The sequence below is a fragment of the Amphiprion ocellaris genome, chromosome 16, assembly GCF_022539595.1.
Source record: "Amphiprion ocellaris isolate individual 3 ecotype Okinawa chromosome 16, ASM2253959v1, whole genome shotgun sequence".
NCBI lineage: Eukaryota > Metazoa > Chordata > Actinopteri > Pomacentridae > Amphiprion > Amphiprion ocellaris.
The window spans coordinates 27,427,003-27,440,635 of NC_072781.1; the positions used below are offsets into that span (position 1 = coordinate 27,427,003).

Genomic DNA, 13,633 nt, shown 5'->3' on the forward strand with positions numbered 1-13,633 from the left:
TTCTGACAAAGATGCATGTGTTTCAATCATTCCATCATAGAAAATTATATATAGTATATATGGTTATAGGAATCATTGAAAACTCCCTACTGCCATGACATGCGGTTTTTACAAATGTATGTAGGCTTTTGTTCTTGGCTGTAAGTCAATGTCTCTGTTTCTGTTCTACTAAATAAATGAGTCCGACCTGTCGATGATGTCACACATGTCGATCTGCAGGTGACTGTAGTTTCCCATCAGCCTCTGCTGCACCTTGATCAAGTCCACTGGCTGGTTGTCCACAGTTAGAAGACGCATGCAGCCTTGAAAAGCTTTGAAGGGATTCATACACTCCTGACCACTGCTTTCAGAAGGACAACCTGTATCAGGAGAGAATACACTGCTCAGTAAATGAAACTAAGGGGAAAATAAAACATCCATTCTGAAATTATTGCTGAGGTTGAGGCTTATTTGAACCGTTAATATAAAACATTTTCAGCTGCTTACCGCCGAAGAACAATTGACCTCCAGCAATAATAGGAAACGAAGGACTGACATGAGCAGCAGTTGATTCATCTCCATCCACTGTGATGGTCAGATGTCCTCGTCCTGAGACCAGGTCCACAGAGTGCCACTGACCGTCATTCAGACCAGAACCTGAGGAAACACACCGAGATACTTATTGTCTGTATTTAATGTAAAATTATCCTTTTAGTGTCAGTTGGTGGGAAATGCTGCTATAATGTTTGCAGATCTGCCACCACCATGCTTGTCATCATGATGCCACCACCATACTTGTCGTCGTGATGCTGCCACCACCATGCTTCACCTCATGATGCTGCCATCTACATGTTTCACTGTGGGGATGGTGTTTTTGTGATGATGTGCAGTGTTTGGTGTCTGTCAAACACAGCATCTTGTGTTATGGACAAAAAGCTTAATTTTGCTCTTGATCAGACCAAAGAATCTCCTTCCAGTTGACTTCAGAGTTTCCTGCATGCCGTCAGATGAACTCTATTTGTTGATTTAATTTGCTTTCTTTTTCTTTGTCACTCTCCTATAAAGCTTTGACTGGTGAAGAACAGACAATAGTTGTTCTATGAACAGTCTCTCCCATCTCAGCTGCTGAAACTTGTAACTCCTTTAGAGGGAGTCATGGGTGTCTTGGTGGCCTCCCTCATTAGTCTCTTTCTTACTCAGTCACTCAGTTTTATATTATGGCCTGGTCTGGGTAGATTTACATATGTGCCTTATTCCTTCCATTTCTTAATGATGGATTTAACTGTATTCTGAGGGACATCTTCTGACTTATGCTTTTCAGTAACATTTTCATAAAGTGGCTTGGAGTGTTTTTTGGTCCTCATGTAGTAGTTACATCCAGGAGTAGTGATTCACAAGTGACTGGACCTTCCAGGTACAGGTGTCTTTTTACTACATTCAATTGAGACACATTCACTGCACTCAGATCATCTCCATTTCACAAACTGTGTGACTTCTAGCACCGCCTGGATGCACCTGTGTTGAATTAGGTGAGTCACTTTATATATTATTAATTTCACTTTGACATAAAACAGTCTTTTTTGTGACTTCTTGTCAAAAAAGACAAATTATTTTGACCATGAAGGGTGGGTGAATACGCTCCATGGGCACTGTAAATGCTTACAAATTTAAAGAGCTCATATTATGCTTTTTGCATTTTCTTCTTCCCGTAAGTGTGTTATATTGCTGCTTTTTGTACATATTCAAGATACATGAAGAAAAATGTTGAAAAGCAATAAAAGCTGAAGACGTCTGAAGGAGGTAAGGTTTTATAGGCACTGTAATAGCAGGATAGATGACACTTGGGGTGAAAAGGGTTTAATTTAAAGGTTGTGGCTCAGACTGACCTGTACTGAGCTCCAACGGCGCCCTGCCAGGTTTGTGGATCTGCAGATGGAGTCTGGCTTTGCTCAGGTACCACCAGACTGCACCGCTTTGCTTCAGCAGATCAAAGGTGAGCAGCAGTCCCGCCTTGTTCCATGTCCGAAACTGAAGCCCCACTGACAGGCCGACCGACGACGGATCCGTCCCTCCAGGTAACCACAGGAAGCTCTGGGGGCCGGCGAACGTCATGGCAACGAAAACGGGTTCATCACATGAAAAGGTCACATTGCCCTAAGACAGATGAGGAGGGAAAAGACATGGGGAGAGAGATGACTACAGCTAAAGAGGGAAAACACGATAACGTATGAATATGAATTAATCTCCAAGGCTGCGTTTAGGTGCCCTGATGCACAGGAATCTCATCAGCGAGTCTCCTTAAAAAGCATGAGAGTATTACCATAATGGTAATAGCCAGGCTTAGTAAAGGCACCAGCAGATCAAACTGAAGCCACCAATGTCAGCCAAAAGCTTTCTGAGGTCACAGGGGAAGTACGAGGGAGCAGAAGTGTTGAGAGAAAGCGAGGAAGACTGCGATTAAGTGACTGAGCAGCGGCTCATTTCTGCAGGCTGATAGTTTTGAGAAGTGATAATAGCAGTAAGTCTAGTGCCGGGGCAGCAGCAGTGGTAAGTTACATCCAGGGCCCCTGATGGGAATACTGGGTTTCTATTTTCAGTTGAGCATGCAGCACACCGACACTTGATCAAATCTAAAAGCTCTTTGTGGAGTAGTTAAAGCAATATAGAGTAATGCAGACTGAAGAGGAGGGAGTCTGCGGTGTACATTAGCTGGACACAATCAAAGAAACACTCATATGTACACAAACAAACACACTCAGCCGGAGATACGCACATGACTTCACACTTAGAGCATTTACAGTAAAAGTAAAGAGTTGTTTCTTGGGTTTTACATTTTAACATGGGCACGTTAACTGTAACTTTGTAAGAGTCGTACACGCTACGATTTAAGAACGTATTTTGTTGACTTAGATTATCATTTCATGTCTTTTGAATATGATGCAGTTTGACTCAACAACAACAAAACACAAATGCATATTATGTTCTCAACAACAAATCATGACAGTAAATTTAAATTTAATAAATGAATGCTGTATAGGCAAAAATACTTCCTAGGGTGTCCTGAAATGGTAAAAGAGCCATTATTTTTTAAATCAGGACACATGGGAGCTCAGCTGAGTGTAAATTATTAATAATTTCTCAAAGTTTGCTTCAAGTTAGTTTAACACATCAGGTCAGCTACATTATCTATTATCTATCTATCCATTTGAGCCCATTTTTTCAGAATTGTTTGCAGTACCACCAGGTGATAAATTCTAATATGAATATCCGAATATACCACCGTCACAACGGTGGTATATTCGGATATTCGGGTCCAGCCCTACCGTCTACGGTGGATTATGGAGATACACTGTGAGCTCATGTAGACGCTTCCACCCTTAAATTACTCCATGCTGCTTCCACAGTGCTATTCAATTCATTAATGCAGACAGTCATCACATTCACCACTGAGTTAAACGAAGAGGTTGGATAATCACCACGAACAAATAGAGTCATCAGATGGTGTAATTCTGTTCTTTCTGCTCGACTGAGGAATCAGCTGCAAGAGCTGCAAGATGCTGACTGAGAGCCAAAGGAGAGAACACATCATGTCTGTTTTAAAGTCTTGACACCGGTTATCTGTTAGCTTTTGAATTGATTTTAAATTCTTTTATAGGTTTGTGAGGAATGACACAGCCAGGATTGTTTTTTTTTTTTTTTTTGCTGTGCATTCTAAATGACTTATTCAAATTTACACCACTGGATTGGATGTAAACAAAAGATTGAGTGCAGGTTCTTGCCAAACAGATCAGTTAAAACTGGATTTAATTGGCGATCTAGAGTTCGGATTCGGGACATACCTAATATTTCAACAGTAATATTTCTTCTTCTAAACTTTAAATGCAGGACTTTTACTCTTACCTGACTTTATCTACCTTTCGGTGTTGCTACACATTGTGACACACAAATGTGCTTTTCTATAGCACATTGTGAGCCGGTTTACCTTCACGGAAACCCGCTGGTCTTTCTGCTCGGCGAGGTCGACCAGGTTCAGGCCGTTGTAAACGAGGTTTTCCAAACAGCCATGGAAATTTCTTTTTGCCCTCTGAGAGCCGATGCCCTGCTCCGCTCCCACACTCACCTGTTGAAACAAAACACAGAAAAAGGTGCATCAGAACTGAAACGTGTGCAAGTGCTACTGCAGGTGGGTGTTTTTCTGTGGCTTCATCCCACCTGGTCGTGGTCCCAGTGGCTAAATCTGGCTGGGATCTGAACCCACACTGTGCTTTTGTCCACGGTGAGGTTGAGGTGGTTGTTGTGATGCTCCACAGCGACGTGATGCCAGTGTTGGTCGTCTAACAGGCTGCTGAGAGACACAAGGTGCTGGTTGTCTGGAGATAAAGTCCTGCCTGGAGAGTGGGAGGAAGAAGACAAAGAGTTAGATGATGGTGTGGTGACGGTAGATAAAGGGAACGAGGAGAATCTAAGGGTGAAAGCTGATATCTTTAAGTTTTTCTGTTGAATAAAATTAAAGAAGTGTAGTTTGCAGAAATGTATTCCCTGTGTTTGTTTTTTGTGTGTGAAAATAATATTTTACTTTATTTTTAATTAAATTGAATAGTATGTCATTAATTTAAAAGTGTTGTTTGCAGAATTATTTTTCTTCAGGACGGTAAAGTTTCTTCCCTGTAGAAAATGTGTCTTTTTCTAAACGTCTTAATGTTTTATTTACATATGTTTTTTGAGGAAGAAAAGAGTAAATAATTAAATCAATTTCATTTAAAAGTGTAGTTTGCAGAATTATCTTTCTTTGGGATGTTAAAGTTTCTTCCCTGTAGAAAATGTGTCTTCTTCTAAATTTCTCAATGTTTTATTTACATGTTTTTGGGGGGAGAGAAAAAAATAAATTTAATTTAATTTTAAAGTGTAGTTTGCAGAATTATCTTTCTTTGGGATGTCAAAGTTTCTTCCCTGTAGAAAATGTGTCTTTTTCAAAAATTCTTCTCCACTTCTTCTTTATAAATTGCCATTTAAAACTGTGCAGCTCTTTGGTTCAATTCCTCATCTTTTAAATGTGCTTTATAAATAAATTTGACTTTAACCCGGGAGCTAAGTATACAATTCTTAATGTTTTATTTTCACATGTTTTGGGTTAAAGAATAATTTCATTTGATTTAATTTAATTTAATAAGTGCAGTTTGCAGGAATTTTAATGTTTTGTTTACAGTTTTGAACTATATTTTTTTGGACATTTTATAGTTACAGTCATGGATGAAAGTGTTGCCACCAATGGAATTTTTCCAGAAAATACACCATTTCTCCCAGAAATTGTTGCAATTATAAATGTTTGTGGTATACACTTGGTTATTTCCTTGATGTGCATTGGAAAAACATAAAAAAGCAGAAGAAAAAAGCCAAAATTGACATCATTTTACACAAAACTCAAAAAATGGGCCTGACAAAATTGTCGGCAACCTCATCTCAATATTTGGTTGCACACCTTTTGGAAGAAATAACTGAAACCAGTCGCTTCCTATAACCATCAACAAGCTTCTTCCACCTCTCAAATGGAATTCTGGATCACTCTTCTTTGGCAAACTGCTCCAGGTCTCTCAGATTTGAAGGGTGCTTTCTTGCAACAGCAATTTTAAGATCTCTACATAGGTGTTCAATGGGATTTAGATCCGGACTCATTGCTGTCCTCTTCAGAACTCTCCAGCACTTTGTCTCCAACCATTTCTTGGTGCTATCTGAGGTATGTTTGGGGTCATTGTCCTGCAGGAACATCCATGATCTCTGACGCAGACTCAGCTTTCTGACACTAGGCCCTACATTGTGGCCCAAAATATCTTGATAGTCTCCAGATTTCATGATTCCTGGCACCCAGAGGCAGCAAAACAACCCCAAAACATCTATGAACCTCCACCATGTTTGACTGTAGGTACTGTGTTCTTTTCTTTGTAGGCCTCATTCTGTTTTCTGTAAACAGTAGAATGACATGCTTTTCCAAAAAGCTTTACCTTTATCTGTCCACAAAACATTCTCCCAGAAGGATTGAACCTTACTCAGGTACATTTTTGCAAACTCCAGTCTGGCTTTTCTATGTCTCTTGGTCAGCAATGAGGTTCTCCTCAGTCTCCTGCCATAGCGCTTCTTCTCATTCAGATGATGACGTATGGTCCCAGCTGACACTTTTGCACCCTGAGTCTGCAGGACAGACTGGATCTGTGTGGAAGTTGACTGAAGATGTTTATCCACCATTCAGACTATCCTGCATTGCATTCTTTCATCAGTTTTTCTCTTCATCCCCGTCCAGGGAGATCAGCCACAGTTCCATGGGTTATAAACTTCTTGATTATATTACACACAGTGGACAAAGGAACTTCAAGATCTCTGGAGATGATCTTGTAACCTTGAGATTGTTCATATTTTTCCACAATTTTGCTTCTTAAGTCCTCAGCCATTTCTCAGCTCTTCTTGCTCTTCTCCATGCTTGGTGTGACACACATAAACACACAACACAAAGGTTGAGTCAAATTTTATACGTTCTAACTGGCTTCAGGTGTGATTTCTATGTTGCCAGCAGCTGTTACTAGCCACAGGTGAGTTTAAACGAGCATCACATGCTTGAAATAAAATGATTTACCCACAGGTTTAAAAGAGTTTTGTGTAAAATAATGTCAATTTAGTTTTTTTCTTCTGTTTTTTTGTTTTTCCAATGCACATCAAGGAAATAAACACATGTATATCAAAAATATTTGTAACTGCAACAATTTCTGGGAGAAATGGTGTATTTTCTGGATAAATTCCAGGGGTGCCAATACTTTCGTCCATGACTGTATTTTACAGATTTTCCATTTTATACAGATAATAACTAGCAACATTACACAAAAGGGTATCATTTACACATTAACCATAAAAGAAAGGAAAATATAGGAAAGAAAAGGCAAGAAAACAGGCTAAAAACTGTAAATGATTCAAATATCTATATTTATTAAATGGGAATCTGTTCATTGTATTTAAATCAGCTTAAATATTATTTAACACAGGTTATTATTTTATTATTATATAATTAAGGATTGCACTGATAATGTTTTAAGTGATATTTTGCTGATTTTCCTGATTTAGTTTCTGTAGCTCGTACAAAATGCAGCTGTTTGTCTTTTACCCTAACACCAGTATTGGCTTCTTTCCACTTTGTTTCCTGTCCATTTTGAGCATTGATTTTAGGATTTTGTTGTTTGTTTTTAAGATTTTAAATGTATTGGAGCTACCTTATATGTTAGAGCGCTTTAGATGTAGTGCACTGAGGTCAACCAGCCAAAATAAGCACAAAAATAGACGCGGCTCATGATCCTGTAATAGTTTAACTTTTAATGTAAGAAACTTTTAAATCACTGCCTAAAAACCCACATTTTGTCTTCAGCATTATATCAGAGTAGAGCCTGACACTTTGATTTCATCCTTTATTGTGATGCATCTTCTATTTTTCTCCATTGTATTGTGTTTTTATTCAGTTTTCCCTATGAGTCACTGTATTTCTGCCTTACTGTGCAGCTCTTTGGTTCAACTCCTCCTCTTTTAAATGTACTTTATAAATAAATTCGACTCTAATCTGGAAACTAAATGTGCAAAACGTTTTCTAGGTCTCTAAACCGGTGCTGCAGTGGCACCGTTTTCTGCTGGGGATCATTTCTAGAAACCTACACCTGCAGTTTCCAAATGAAAACAACATAAAAACAAAAGAGCAGATGACAACACATACAATAATTAACAGTAAAGGGGGTTTAGACAGAGCAGCAGCATTAATAAATGACCGAGGAAATGCTGCTGGATCTCTACAGTCCCCAAAGTGTCAGCAGAGCAAAGAGCTTCTGCAGAGCGACGGAGGTGAAGGTTGAGCTAAATGCACTCGGTCATTAAATATGAATTAGATACTGTTTGAAGGGAAACTACTTTGTCTGCGTAGGGAAAAAAGAGAAATAACAACGGAGTAGGTTGAGTTTAAATGCGTTCCGTCATCAGTCATCATTGGTGTGTTTGGCAGATTCTTGGAGAGGAAGCGTGAAGTCAACTTAATCATCATTTATCAGCAGAATGATGTTTGCAGATGTCAAAGGCCGACAGAAGCAAAGGCAAAGCGTATTAATGTAGCACTAATGACAGCCAGAGAGAAGATAGTTAGACACCAAATCATTTCTATTAAGGTTTATTTGGTGTTTATTTACAGCACAGAATGATTTAGTCAATAGAGAAAACATCCTACATGTGGTTGAATATGAATAAAACAAACATTTAGTCTCATGCTGCAGGATGTCGATAATTTTATCATTCCTTGTTAACCAAGTGCACCTAAAGATACCTGAAAAATAGCCGAATCATGTTTAATTTGCAGGTAAATATATACATGTAACTAAGAGTTTTAATGCCTGTAATTTCCTGTTTCCTTCAAATTGTAAACCTTTACTTTTTGCTGCAATTTAGTAATATATGACATATGATAATTTCTTGGCAAAATGATTCCTAATATATTGTAAATATAAAGAAATTGTCTTCTTATTTGTAATCTTATTTGTTGTCAGTGAAGTCACCTCCCACAGAAGAATCAGAGCCTTGTTCATGACCTAACAGAGCAAATATTTAAGACAAAAGATGTTGTGCAAAACAGCATAACAGTCAAAAAACATTTCAAAAGTGAGCTAAAAAGAGTAAATTTGGGGGTTAAGACTCTATTTTGACATTTATGGTGTGATTTTACTTGAAAATTTGACATATTAGGGATTTAAACCCCACAAAAAAAATGTAAAAATGATATAAAATCATACTTTCCTTGACTATAATACATATTAAGGCTGAGGCTGGCTAAAATCCTCCATCATAGGTTTGATTTTCTAAATAAAATTAGAACAAAAAGGAGGTGAAGAAGTCAAATTCCTGAATAAAAATACACTGAAAGGTTAATTATGTTGGTTTTTTTTGCCAAAAGATGCCAAAAAAAATCCTGCCCACCCAGCTTTAATGAGTTTCAAAGGTGTGAATCACAGTGAATCTCCTCATAATGCCAAGCATTTGCTTGGAGCATCATCTTGTCACGTAAAATCCATGCAGTCACAAAAAGCCAATTCATGCTTTCTGCATACGTCTAAATACAGCCCAAAGTTTGTGGACTGTGAACACATCAACTGTGCATGCAGCAAGGAAACAAATGGACGTCAGGACAGAAAGCATGAATTAGCATCTGGTCCTGCGATTGATTGGCAATCCAGTGTTGACAACCCAACCGCCCATCCTCAACCCACGACCATATAAAGACACAGCTGACGATCTGGAGTGATAAATTTCAGAGAGAAATCAAGTGAACCAAGTGCAACTTTGGTCACAAACTGTTGACCAGTCAACAAACCATCAAAATGTTTGAGAAAACCAGAAACCAAAATAAGGAAAGCCACTGGATTGCCTTTGTTTCGACATTAATTTTTATATGATCTTTACCTGCAACATTGGAAGAAACACCACAAACAGCTCTCCTCATCATATCACATAACAGATATTTTGCAACTTTGCCTGTAATCTAACGAAGGCTGGGACTTAACGCGTTAATTTCGATTAATTAAAACAGAAAAAATAACACATTTAATCGCACCTTTCTCAGTTCCTTAATTTCTGGCACACCAGTAACACTGATGCGCACTCCAGCACAGTAGGTGGCGGTAATGAACCTAAAGTCTGTTCGCCAGCCGTGAAGAAGATGCACAGGAGTGATGTCAGTACCACAAGAAAGTTTGGTGAACAGTGAAGGAAGACGAGTCCACACTGAATTTGTTGGGCGGAAAGTTTTCTTTTAAAAAGCTTCCCGATGGCAGCTTTGATAAAAGTGTGGTTGTGTGCAAATTGTGCAACAAAGACTTTTCTGATCACCTCAGTGTAAAACATGTTGCTGTTAGCATCAGAGGCAAATGGTGTAGCCATCCCATAATAGACCCTTTTGAGGTGATGAAGAAAATAGCACACCTTTTGGTGCTAGTGTCACATGTCACCCCCTGCATTTCATTTCCCACGGTTATCCACAATTCTGTTATCTTTGTTATTTGTTACTGTCTGTTTCAGGAGGTTATCAAAATAAGGTTTAAATCAGGTGCAGATTATCTAAAGACAAGCAAATAAACGTGTTTGCTGTTTAGATTCTAATTAGCAGAGATCCATTAACTGCCCTTCAGACTTCCTACAGCTTCCCTTTGTGAGGTCAGGACTCATTCAGGCATCTTTGGTGGATTTTTTAAGGAAACTGTTCTGATTTTATGACTCGAGAAGCTGAGAGAAGCTCCTGGAAGCCGTTCTTTGATTTTTACCGTCCAGGTACTTAGATCATCGCAGACGGCTTCCTGAAGTAACATCACCTCATAATCACCTCATAGTCTGTCTCTGAATTATGGCTCTCTGCTGTGACTCCAAATCTAATTTTGTTGGGAGACGCTGAAGGATCTCATCAGACGGCTGTAATTGTTGCAGCATTTTCATTTTATTCCATTCGGCTTACAGTAAAGGATCCATCAACACGACAACAAGGGCTCAAAGAGGATGAAGTTTGGCAGTTTCTTGTGTGTTCGAAGACGAAAAACAGAAAAACTTTGTGCTGCGGTCCACTGGTGGTTTAGTTTTTCCTCGTGAGTATCACTTCAAGGTGCATCAAGTATAGTTTAAATTGTTTTTGCATGTTTCTTTTCTAGAATTTTTAGCTATAAGTCTGTAAATATCCACAAAAAACAGTGAACCCAATCAGTAACATCCCCTTTAATAACTCCACAGAGTCTTTCCCCAGAACAAACACTCGACTGCTGGAGCCTCGGAGCTCCACTCTGCTCGTTACTGAGAGTCAAACATCACCTCAGAGTCTCCAGAATGAGCTGTCAGCTATAGGCTGTAAAATTAAGAACAGTTGGTCCTCCGGGACACGAACATGATGACCGTCGAGCTGCTTGTTTACGATCCAGTCAGACTGAACACGACTGGAAAATCTTCCTGTAGATCACTCAAGAGTAATATTCCAGCACTGATTCACAGGCCAGAATGAGTTGTCGGCATCTGTTTTAACACATTTATTTTTAGCTACAAGAACTCCTAAATGACAGGAAATGTTTAACTCTTACATACTGTTCCGGTTTAATTCGACCTGTTTTGACATTTGACAGCAGTAGAAGCACCATAAAAGTCATAGTTTCAGGCTGACTTTTCCTAAAGTATTCACTCAGCGCGTAACAGTTAAAGAACATTTATAGCTCAACGGGTTAAGTGGGCGACCCATGTACAGGGGCTGGTCTCCGACGCAGCAGCCCGGGTTCAATTCCTGCTCGCGGCCCTTTGCTGCATGTCTTCCCCCAACTCTTCTCCCCCGTTTCCTGTCTGTCTCCACTCTGCGTCTATCCAATAAAGCCGAAAAGGCAAAAAAAAAGACATTATGATTTGTGTTGCAAAAGTGAGCTAAGTAGTGTAAATGTAAGGGGTAAGATCCTTTATTGTTATTTATCATGTGATTTTACTAGAAAAATTGACATATTGGGGATTTAAACCTGACAAAAACCCTGAAAAATTATATAAATCATAATTTACTTGACTATAAGAGATATTAATAGACTTGAATCTGACTGCCTTTCTGATGCCATTTTCCTTCTTCATCCAACAAAAGCTTGACAAGAAAACACAAGATCTTCTATGCTACATTTACTACAAAACATTCTGGTGCCAAAAAAAAAGTGAGCTAATTATGAACCAGTGAGCCTCAGAACTATAATCCAACATTGTGATGAATGTACAGTAACGATGAAGTGACTGTGTTTGAGGAGAACACATACATTTTAATAAGCTGGTGTATTTATTCCAACAGTTCGGAGGCTCAGAGCAAACAGAGTGGAACTAAGTGTCTCCTGTTAAGTGCCGCTGAAGGCTGCTGAGTTTAAATGGGCGACAAAACTCTCATAATAGGCTGTTACAGCGAAGGGCCCGACCATAACACACTGATGAGAGTCTGAAGCAGGTAAAAGGTGCAAATTAAACAATTATTACCTCTGCTGTAATTTGCAAAGTTAAACCTTTTTAACTTTTTTAAAAGGCAGCATAATGGCCTGGAATTAGAAAAGGTGGAATTGCCCAGAGGAAGGCACTGAAGCGTCACTTAGGGGATTTTATACTGTAATGATTCTGGACTTGTTCTCTTTGAGAAACAGAAGAGCTCTGAGGAACCTTCAGTTTAGTTGCTTTAGTAACCTCCTGCTGCTGCTGCTCAAGGAAACCCTCAAAAGGTTCTTCGGAGATGTTTTATGTGGGGTTCTGGCTTCCACTGTTACCTCAGTTGTTCCTCTCGTTGTTGTTTAGTTGTAGTTATTGATGTTATTTATAGTGTTGTAGGAGTTTTAGTAGTTGTTGTTCTTGATATTATCTATGGTGTTGTTGTTGTAGTTGCTGTTGTTATTGCTGTTATTGATGATACTGTTGTAGTAGGGGTTTTAGTAGTTGTAGTGGTTATAGTTGTTGTTATGGCTGTCATTGTTTTTGTTGTTGATGATGATAATATTGTTGTTGTTATTGCTGTTGTTATTGTTATTATAGTTGTTGTTATTGCCATTATAATTTTTGTTATTGTTGTTAATATTGTACTTATTGTTATTGATTTGTTCTTGTTATTGATAATGTTATTGCTATTCTAGTTGTTGTTATTGTTGTTGTTATAGTGTTGTTATTAATGTTGCTATTGTTGTGGATGTTGTTGTTATTGTTGTTAATACTGTAGTAGTTGTTATTGTTATTGATTCTGTTTTTGATGTTGTTGATATTGATAATGCTGTTGTTATTGCTGCCATTCATGTTGTTGTTGTTCGGTATTGTTGTTGCTGTTATTGTTGTTGTTGATGTTGTTATTGTTGGTGTTATTGTTGTTATTGCTGTTATGGCTTTTGATGTTGCTGTTGTTATTGTTGGTGGTGATGTTGCTGTTATTACTGATGTTATTGATGATATTGTTATATCATTGCTGTTGTTATTGTTGTTGATGTTGTCATAGATGTTGTTGCTGTTGTTGCTGTTGTTATTGCTGTTATGACTTGATGTTGTTGTTATTGTTAGTGTTGATGACGTTATTGATGATGTTGCTCTTGTGGTTGTTATTATTGCTGTTAATGTTGGTTTTGTATTGTTGTTGTTACTTTTTGTTTTGTTTAACAGGGATCTTGACATTGGTGCTGTTGAGAATCACTTGCACAGAATCCTGTCTGCAGAAAGTCAGATACAATCCTAATTTGCCCATATATACAAAACCAGTCCCTAAAACTTGTGATAATTTCCCAAATTTATTCAAACGAGCTCCTTAATTCAGTTATACCTCTTAATAAGGTCAATACTTCAGACAAAAATGAGTTAGTTTAATCTCCATGATTAATAATATTGTAAAGTCTCAGCCTTATTATGTATTGTTGTCAGGTAAATTCTTATTTTATACATTGTTTGGTTTTGATCATTATTCTGGTAAAGTCTCATTATAAATAACATTACAAGGTCTTAACCCCAGTAGTTACACTTAACTGTAACGTCAATCAATATTTTGTTTTATTTTTTTTTTATCAGGGAGGCTGTTGTTTTAAATGTGCTGTATAATTAACATTGACTTCAGTTGACTTCTCTGCTC

At 38.2% G+C, this 13,633-nt stretch overlaps 1 protein-coding gene across 3 annotated transcripts in view; it reads right to left on the reverse strand.

Moving 5' to 3' along the window:
- LOC111567620 (contactin-associated protein-like 4) overlaps positions 1-13,633 on the reverse strand; it is a 76,739-nt gene that overhangs the window by 31,945 nt on the left and 31,161 nt on the right. For all 3 annotated transcript variants that reach the window (XM_023268869.3, XM_035947435.2, XM_035947439.2), the window contains 5 exons: positions 4,192-4,367; positions 3,962-4,099; positions 1,866-2,133; positions 487-636; positions 188-359 (listed from right to left, as the gene is read on the reverse strand). In XM_023268869.3, coding sequence (XP_023124637.2) covers positions 188-359; positions 487-636; positions 1,866-2,133; positions 3,962-4,099; positions 4,192-4,367 — 904 coding nt within the window. The remainder of the gene's footprint in view (positions 1-187; positions 360-486; positions 637-1,865; positions 2,134-3,961; positions 4,100-4,191; positions 4,368-13,633) is intronic.